At 39.8% G+C, this 10,087-nt stretch overlaps 1 protein-coding gene across 3 annotated transcripts; it reads right to left on the reverse strand.

Annotated features, from left to right (window-relative positions):
* Nucleotides 1-403: 403 nt before the first annotated feature.
* Nucleotides 404-8,542, reverse strand: LOC125715714 (erlin-1-like). Of its 3 annotated transcripts, XM_048987565.1 has the most exons (13): nucleotides 8,208-8,495; nucleotides 7,230-7,360; nucleotides 6,984-7,065; nucleotides 6,447-6,493; nucleotides 5,820-5,881; nucleotides 5,615-5,740; nucleotides 4,963-5,036; nucleotides 4,160-4,218; nucleotides 2,961-3,052; nucleotides 2,618-2,707; nucleotides 2,436-2,515; nucleotides 1,554-1,758; nucleotides 404-859 (listed from the first exon to the last, which is right to left on the reverse strand). In XM_048987565.1, exons 2-13 carry the CDS (start codon nucleotides 7,334-7,336, stop codon nucleotides 831-833), a joined length of 1,053 nt encoding a protein of 350 aa, XP_048843522.1. In that variant the 5' UTR covers nucleotides 7,337-7,360; nucleotides 8,208-8,495; the 3' UTR covers nucleotides 404-830. The 3 variants fall into 3 exon arrangements, with proteins under 3 accessions (XP_048843522.1, XP_048843521.1, XP_048843520.1); XM_048987564.1 differs by having other exon boundaries at nucleotides 404-1,758; nucleotides 8,396-8,542; XM_048987563.1 differs by having other exon boundaries at nucleotides 404-1,758; nucleotides 8,208-8,494.
* Between the last annotated feature and the right edge of the window lie 1,545 nt (nucleotides 8,543-10,087).

The following is a 10,087-nucleotide window of genomic DNA, read 5'->3' on the forward strand; positions in this document are numbered from 1 at the left end:
CATTCCTATTTTCCCATAGCAGAACGTGCATGCCAGTTCCGGAGGTCTTAGGGTACACCTTCTTCGGGCTTTTTTCAGGTTACAGCCTCTGTGCTGTATCATGCAATGTAACACATGTGGAACACAGTGTGACTCACTTTACCAGTGATCTGATTGCTGGAGTCATATTAAATGACAGAATATCCCCAGTCCATAAAACTCACTTGAGTCAATCTGTCTTCCGTGAGACTCATGAGCAGAGAGCTAATGTGGCAGATCATGGATAGAAAGCAAATTCCCACTGCAGCATACAGCTCATTTTGACTCCTCTAATAGGCGTCTTTTGTTTAATCAGTGCTTTTTATCCTGTTTAAAAGAACACTTTTAATATCACATTTAAAAGGAATAAACTAGAAACTCAGAGTTCCAGATCTTTCTTTTTTTTGTGAATTTATTTAGCCTTGGACAAAAATATTAGATAATTCTGGATTGACATGATTTTGCAGATCAAGGAAAATTTCACAGTTTTATTATAGTTAACAGAAAAATGCATTGGTGCTGTCATTTTGAAATGACGCATAAATGTGGCTAGCTGAACTAAACCCAAACTCACCATATAAATCTCAAAGATTTTCTCAATGACTGTCAACGTTAAACCAAAAAACGCAAAATTCCAAAAGCAAATGTATTCAGTGTACCTTTGAGATTTTTTAATTAAAACAATATAACACGGTAGATCCGACTAAATGCTTTACGCTTTTTCGTGTGTTTTAAATTACATTCTTCGACGTGAAATGGCTCACAGGTATTTCAGCACGTAAAGCTTTCGATTTGAAGGAAAACAGCTCCCTCTATTGACCCAGATATCTTAGCAAAGGTCCTGCAAAAATCAAAAGGGAAAAGTATGTAGGACAACGTGAAGTGCAGAGATGTCCCTCAGCTAAATGTCTATGTAATTAAATGTAAAAACTCAGTAAATAGTTTGATTTGTTGGAGTAGTTAAGATTATGATTTACGTGTCAATATCATGGGATGCAAATACAAATAGACTACATTACCATTAGCTTTCCTGGAACAAACGTTTCTGAATGGAAAACAAATGCTATGAAACTGAGGCAATATGTACAATATGTATAGCGTAGCATAAATCATGAGCCTCCAACTCCAATCATTTTCCCTCCTTCCTGGCTTCTGTTGAGTCACACCTGTTCTCAGGTGAATACCAGGAAGAAGCCAGATAGGATAGAAAACCTGCTGGATAGTAGCTCTCCAGGACCACAGTTAGAGACCCCTGGTATAAATATATTCAGTTGTCATCCCTTCTTAGACATGCTTTAGTGACATAACTGTAACCAGACATAAGCATGCATGTCAATGGAAGCAATGAACATCACAATGTACCGAATTATTTCAATAAATTGAACTGACCCATCAGCAACGCTATACTGATTTTTAACCTTTTCCATCATTTCACTATGTGTAAGTCAGTTTTTTCCACCCACAGTCTTTAACTGAAAACCTATGGGCTGAAAACCTTCCTTATCAGCGGACAGAGTCCATTCTGGAGACCTTGCCTGCAGAATGCGTTAATTTCCTAGAACTCGCAGCCTTGTCCAGAGAGCTACGCTGGTCACTTGGGCCCAGCTCCGCCTGAGTTCTGCCAGAGGGGGCACTGTTGTCAACAAACATGCTTGGAATATCCTGGCCAAAGTAGATCTTGCTGCTGGCTGCAATCGCCTGGTATTTCATGAGCTCCAGGTACTCCGGAGTCAGTTTTACCTGAAGGTGGCAGAAAGAAAATGAACGCCAAATGTTATAAACATTGTCAAATATTACCAAAACACAGCTCCATGCAGTTTCAAGATTGGACCAACCAGTTCAGTCACAGTCATACAGTCATAAGTCACAGTCATAGAATACTCAGCTGGTTGGTTGAAACAAAATCTTTGGCTGGATTTTTACGTTCTGGACCTGAACTATGTACCTCTGCCAATTATTAAAATCATAAATATTTTAAATTTAAATGAATGCTCCACGGGGCGGCATGGTGGTGCAGTGGTTGGCTGTTGCTTCACACCTCTGGGACCCGGGTTCAAGTCTCCGCCTGGGTCACATGTGTGCGGAGTTTGCATGTTCTCCCCATGTCGTCGTGGGGTTTCCTCCAGGTACTCCGGTTTCCCCCCACAGTCCAAAAACAGGCTGAGGCTAATTGGAGTTGCTAAAATTGCCCGTAGGTGTGCATGTGTGACTGAATGGTGTGTGAGTGTGCCCTGCGATGGGCTGGCCCCCCATCCTGGGTTGTTCCCTGCCTCGTGTCCATTGCTTCCGGGATAGGCTCCGGACCCCCCGCGACCCAGTAGGATAAGCGGTTTGGAAAATGGATGAATGGATGGATGGATGGATGCTCTAAACAAAACTACTAAAACATACAAAGCGACGACAGCGAGAAGAATCACCTTATTAGCCTCAGCAAGCCTTTCTGCAGTGTAGTACTCAGCATCTGCCTTCGCTCTTTCTCTAGCCAGGAAAGCCGAGTCTGTAACAAACACGTCACTCATTCAGACACAGATACATGACAGCGTTTACAGGAAGGATGTGCATGCGTGTCAGTGTCACATCTGAACGAAAACGAGCAAACCCTCTATTTCTGAAATCTTCTTTTCCGTTTCTTTCTCCATAACTTTCTGCTTATACTGAATCTCTGCAACTTGGGCGATCTTCTGGGCTTCTATAAAAAAAAGGTATCGGAAAGAACGATGCGGAAAGAGCTTACAAACAACATCCACACTGTTTTGCATAATATTTTCTAAAATTGGTTTGAGTCAATACTGCCTACTGCTCACATCAGTTCTGTTACATCCTTACTTCCTGCATACAGTGGGTTTTAAATATATAAGGCAAGCTAATGAAAACCCATTTTGTTGCTCTCCATCGAGAAACTGCTACATTTATTTAGAAATCCATAAGCATTTACTCAGTACCAATAATGGCTTTCTTCCTCTCTGTCTCTGCCTCCTTCTCCACCACTTTCTGGGTCTGGGAGGTGATGAGCAGACGTGTCTTCTCCGCCTCCCTGGAAGGAGTGAATGCAGTGACAAAAGGATTTTCCCCAGTGCAAGATTATCATGGGGGAGGTCCTCATTTCTGGACACATCTCCATACATGCAAACGAATGTAGAAGACCCCCACCCTGAGAACGAAAAATGAAACTATGCTGACTCATGATGCCAGTTTTGAGTATGTAAATGCTAGGGCATAACCTTGGGTTGAACATCGGGGGGATTAAAGTCCCCACCCATTTAGCAGCATGCATTGGTCAGTTTTAATTATTGGGGAGGTTACAAACCAACCGTAATTTAAGCCAGTATGTAAGTGTATGCATTTCACTGTACATCTGAGATTCCCTTCCAAACTGTAATTCCCCCACATATGTGGTTCCGCAATAGGCACGCCACAGTGTCATGATTTCCGCGACGGTGCAATTAAAGCTCACAATACTGGTAATACTGCTGGTTGGACAGTAGGTGGCATAATAAGCTGCACCACGGGTAATAGTGGAAGACCACTTTAATTTCTCACTACATTTAGTGTTACTATAACAGTTCACAAGATGAGGTTGTATATATAACGCTTGGTTTCTGGCAGTTCATAATGCAATGTAACATGCATCACTAATTTTAAGTAATAGATCAACGGCATCCTGATCCTCCCAGCAAAGGGGCCCATTGGCCGTCTGTGCCCGCCCCCCCCCCCCCCATTTAGTTGCACTAATGAGCATTTTCACAGGATGTCACTGAAATTAGCAAAATCCAGCAAAAAAAAACTGCACAAAAACCACAACTCAGACTGTTGGTTACCTATAGGATGAATGTGCTGGGTGATCGTAGTCAGTCCCAACTCAAAAGCTAAATACAGAAACTGCATAAAATTTACTTTTAAAGTCAATTTATCTTATTTAATTTAAGCATTGATTTAAGACATGCCAAGACTTTTTTTAATATATATTTTAATATATGAAAATATATCAAACATATATAGCTGTACCCAGGTTGTTTAAAATTCTATTCCATAGCATTTTGTGTTTTTTTCTAAACATTTCACTAACAATTTCTAGCGTAATAATATTCACATAAGATAAAAAAATATATATATATACATCGAGTAATACTATTATACTCACATTAGTTCAAAATTTCTTCTGATGGCCTCAGGGATTTTGGGCTTTGTAACACGGACAGCCTATAATAAAAAATATAATGTAATCAGATACGAAGCTGTTGCTCGCTGTTGCTGACTATATTTATTCATTATATGAATTGTGCATTACAGCTGATCCCATCCAGCCTTGTGCCCTCCACTACTTAGTATAAACTCCAGGCCCCCCTATGAACCTGACCAAGATAGGTGGTTAGAGGATGGATGGATGGATGGATGGATGGATGGATGGATGGATGGAAATTACAACTGAAAGAAAACTATCCAAGATTGAAATTTCATAGACAGCACTAAATGCCTTGTGTACATGAGCTTAAATCTCCTTATTTTTTATTTGAACTTATACCTCCGGACAGTATCACTGATATAAAATAAAGTCTACCAAAAGTCCCTTATGTAACTAGTATGACTCATTTCTTTTTTTGTGATTTTATATTTAATATTTTATCATCTGATGCTTCCATCCAAAGCAGCCTGCAAGTTTTTGGCATTCATTCGTACAGTTTGACACGGTGCAGCATTCAATATGAACTTGTTTGAAAAACCTCTTAACATCCATCCTGAACCTGACTCTGCAGCTTTTCGATCAATACTCTGTGTCAATGTTTCCCAACCTGGTCCACGGGGATGCACACACGATCCACATTTTTGCTCCCGTCCAGTTCTCTGCCAGACGGCCCACATGGACTGTCTGCATGTCCGCGAGGATCAGACTGGGAAACATTGCTCCCTGTCACTGACGACCTCGCTATCTGCTGTCTTAAGTACCTGAACGGTGAGACCAGGTGCCATAACGTTCAATTCATTCTGAAGAGCAGTCTTCAGGTACTCATCAATAATGTCTACGAAACAGACAAACAGGCAGCCAATGCAAAAAGAATCTTCAAAAATACAGCAAACAGAAATTTATGGTAAACATGTCCATCCACCTATTTTTGGAAACCGTGTGTCCAGTTTAGGGTAGTGGTGAGTCCAGAGCCTATGGGTGCAAGGCAAGGAACCCATGTCAGGGCACACTCACACATACACCATTCACACTCACACATACACCATTCACACTCACACACACGCCAATCACATTCACACACACGCCATTCAGACTCACATGCATACCATTCACACTTACACACAGACTATTCACTCTCACATGCACATCTAAGGACAATCTGGCAGCTCCAGTTCATCTTAGCATCTCTTTGGACTGTGGGGGGAAATACTTGGAGGAAACCCCACAACGACTTGGGAAGAACATGCAAATTCCATGCACATGGAGCCATGCCAGAGACTTGGACTCTGGTTCCAAAGGAGAGAAAGCAGTGCTAACCACTGCGCCAGTGTGCCACCCCAGTAAACATGTCATTATGCATATTTGTGTTTTACACTGCAAATGGGAGGAATGATTAATTACAGTACCACTTACCAAATAATTCAATATACACCTCTTGGAGTGTGTGTATGCTGCAGAACTGATTCAGCTCATGGTGGATCTTGTTAAATATTAGAGTCTTGTCGTAATCGGCAGTGTAGTTCCTCACAACGCTCACCACTAAATGAACAGAAGGACAGAAGGACTTGAACCGTGTCAGAATGGATGCTGAAGAGTCAGGCAGTGTCAGAGTACTTACCTGCAAAGGGAACCAGCATGTTTACCACTTCAATACGGTCAAAATAGATCATGACACCCCCACTGTTGAAAAACAGGTCATTGAAAAACTGAAAGACAACACAGATTTGTATAGCTGCTCAGTAAGACGGTCAGGTTCTCTGTATTCATCCAATACTACATCATTTGACACTGTTTCTAAGACAATATACAGAATGTGTTGTAATGGAACTCGTAAATGAATAGCATGACTGTTCTATACATTTATTCTAGGACATTATTTTGTAATATACTTTCTTTTCACTTAAGACCTGCCTGGAACTTCACATTCAATGCAAATTTGTAAGCCTCTGTCTTATACATACCACTGTACTGACTAAAGATCACACCTTTCAAAAGCTATAAAGCAGCTCCAGTCATTTTTCCAGGAACTGCACTAGTGCCCCAAAATTGTGGAAACATTTCCAGTTCTATTTATTCAATTATTGCTCCATTTACTTAATCATCCAATGTGTGATATTTGTAACATTCTTTGATTGTGCATAAATATTATGGCAAATACTGGAGTAGTAATTTTTAAAGCGTAATGCCAAAAGTGCGAGGTGTTTCCACCATTTTGGCCAATCGTGTAAAGTACACAGAACTGTACCTTGTTCCACAGGGCACATTTTTCACTTCATCAGTCTGGAGGGTCGTCTGGAATATTAAGACAGTTAACAATTATCTGCAAAATGAGTATCAAAAATGGCACTTATGAGTAAATGTGTTGATGTCTATTTATTGCATGGTAATGTAAACATATCACGAGATGGGAATGTAACACAGTGTTAGTTACTAAGCTAATAAAGATAGGGGATTGGAATTTGGAGCATACTAAAGGGGGGTCTGCAAAGAATGTATAATAAAGGAAATGGTTTCTATATTATTTATAAAGATTACACTTATGGAAACTCCCTGGGGAAGCAAAAAGAAGAACTGAAGGTGTAAAAATAAAAGCAGACAGAACTAAGGATGAGAAGGTCCTTTGCTCGTACTTAAGTGCTTTAGTTTTTGTCGCATCAAACATGAGAGAAATGACAGACATCATCTTTCTGATTTTGAAATACTTTAAAATAAGACTCGTCATGATTATAAATCCCTACGAAATACAGGTATAATTGAAGCGACATTCCATGTTTGGGCAGACCTGGACAGATCTGTAGGAAGTGATGAACGGCAACATTATGTGATACCCTGGGCCATTAGGAGATGTCAGCAAAGCTCCACCTCTGAAATAAAAAATATATATATATATATCATTTTAAAAGTATAAACTTTAAAAATTTCAAAAGTATAATTATAGTGTGAATAAATTAAGCAATACTAATACCATTCTACACATGGCAAGTTACTTTTAAGATATTAAGTAGTGAATAACATTGCACTCGCTTACCTGTAATAAACTGCAAGGTGACCTTCTTCTATCTTATGTATGGAAGCGTACATAAGAGAGCCTAAGACTCCTGTTAGTGTCACGATTAACGCGCATGCGTAAGTCATCGTCGTCCGTGTCACAGCATCAACCTGGGATACATCGGTAACACTTTCAGTGGAGACAGGACATTCTACTGCTTTTACACCCATACATGTCGCGCATTTCAGATCATAAGGTTAACTGTGATGCTCAGTCAAACAGAGTCAAAAATACACCAGAGTCCACAATTCTAAATGCTCTTTGTTAATCAGTGGTGTCTCATTATTTTTTTAATTTTTATGCCTATATTTTAAATTGTTTATTTTTAGAAGTAAACATAACGTAGATATACATGTATCAACTTTTATTTTATTCCTAATCTGATCAAATGCGATCTAAAATAAATTTTGTATGAGGAACACAGTTACAGTATGACGACATGATCAAACGGCTTTTAATGCTATGGCCATTTACGGATATTTAAACTTTTCAGCTTGTTCTAAACGGCTCCGCATTTAAAACGAGGAACGACAGCACATTAAGACTACATTGTAAAAGACAACTGATAATGCATTTATAGAGTAGCACGCTATAATGCTATAATGCAACATTTAAGATGACACGTGCAATGTAACATGCGGCATGCTTATAAATTTAGCTCTACCTAGTGATCAGAGCAAGTGCACCAAAAATAACGGACCATGCTCTTCTAAAATTACCCGAAGGAGTAAAAGGCTTCACCCGATATCGTATCCGTAGAAATGTTACTCCTAGACGTTAAAACACACTTTACCAGACGAGGATTCGTTTTGTTACTTTGCTGACTAGTTTTATAACACCCAAAAAGGTCATCGCACAGATCATTTTCAGTATCTGCGAGGGGTAAATATGCCGATAACGCATCTGCATTCAACATAAAATCAAACTGTCCCCAAAAGAAAAAGCACGAAGCAGTACCTATGCGAGTTGGTTGCCTGTTTCCATATGAAATTTAAGTACGTTACAGCATTTGCAAAACAGGAACAGATATTTTCTGAGACTGGAAATTCATCGGCTACGTTCGAAAAAATAAAATAACGCTGCTCAACTCTGGCTTACTAACAACAGTGCAAACATATATAACACCCCAAGCTGTCTTCACTTGCCTAGAGACTCCAAATGTTAAAATGAAACTGTTAACACATTCCCACTGGACAGCACTGCGTCCATGCTCGCTACTTCTGGCCGTGGGAGTTTAGCGCTGGTGGGAGGCGATCGCTTAACGGTATTAATTACATTATGCGGAGGACCTTGCATGAACATTTTACAAACACGGCGGCTAAGCCATCACAATATCACGGCAGTGTTGGGAATAAGTGTTGCCACCTTCCTAAGGACTACACTGCAATGTCAGAAGCAACAGCAAAAAACACGAACAACGCCTGGTTGGCAGTCAGCGGTAATCCCTTGGCAGTCAAAAGTTTATAAATGCTCTATTTTCTTCCTACTACCTCTTCCCCTTGTACATTGTACAATGCCACAAATTCGGGTTACTTATTTGGAAAGGTATAATGAGGTATAATAACCGATTTACGTAATAACATGTAAAGTTGTCTATGGTCTCTCTCTTTTACTCGCCCCAACAAGATTTTCAGTGACAAACAGCAATTGTACTTATGTAAGAAAAGAAGGAGAACGTTTAAGGAATTTCCTAGGCTATTAAGAAAAATATTCAATCTTCAAACGGTTGTTTGTGTTTGTGTGTGTGTGTGGGGGGGGGGCATATATATGTTCGACAAAATGTATTTATAGAGTACCATATTATGGTATGTCCACATGATATGGTAAAACCAGTCACCAGTCCCTGTGAATGCAACCAAATAACCATTAAAGCCAAAAGTCTTGTATTTAGTTTGGTTACTTATAGTTTGGGTCAAGGCTGTTATTGTTGGGATTAGGGGTATGGAAAGTCCCCACACAAATGTAGGCACCTAGTGTGTGTGTGTGTGCGTGTGTGTGTGTGTGTGTGTGTGTGTTTGCATGCACATTTGCATGCACGTTTGCATGCACATTTGCATGCACATCTGCAAGCACACATGTTACTGAGGTACTTTTTCACATTTCTTTACACGCACATTCTTGTGTGCATTACCAGAAGGTTCTCCCGAAACACTTGGAACTGCGTAACCATGACATTAAAATCCGTGATCCTGATCCAGTGGGCAAGTTTTGCACATTAGGTGGTTCAGTTATGTTTTGTCGCTTTTTGTCCCCATGTGTCATACATCTGGCATCTGTTTACAAGGTAGGGAAGAAAACTTCAACCCCCAGTCAAGACAAACATTACTGTCATACCTTGTTATAATTTATAACTTAGGTCTTTTTAAACATTCCATTCTTTTTCAGCACCCTGTCTTAGGAGATACAGTATCGGCAATAATATGCATATTTTACTCATCAAAATGTCGTGATATGGAATATTATTTAGCACTTAATCATTAGAACTGTATTAAGAAGCTGATGTAAACCATGTAGAGTGACCTTGTAATCTTTAGAGAATGCAGACCAATTACTGCTGTGCACAATGTGACGAAAAACAAGTATGAATTAGCACCTTGTGCTGGCTTAGAACTTTCAGTATCTGTTAGCTATTTTGTTAGCCTTTGATGCATGAATATTTACTTTATTGGTGCTGCAGCTTATCACTATGTTGAAGGACAAATATATTATTAACCCTCTAGTTAAACAATGTGCAACAAGCAGGCGCTGCTAAGGTTTGCTACTGAAGGAAGGGAAAAAGTTCACAGCTGGGTATTGAAAAAAAAAAACGAGTAAATATGGTCACGCCAACATTATGT

The sequence above is a fragment of the Brienomyrus brachyistius genome, chromosome 20 (assembly GCF_023856365.1).
Source record: "Brienomyrus brachyistius isolate T26 chromosome 20, BBRACH_0.4, whole genome shotgun sequence".
Taxonomy (NCBI): domain Eukaryota; kingdom Metazoa; phylum Chordata; class Actinopteri; order Osteoglossiformes; family Mormyridae; genus Brienomyrus; species Brienomyrus brachyistius.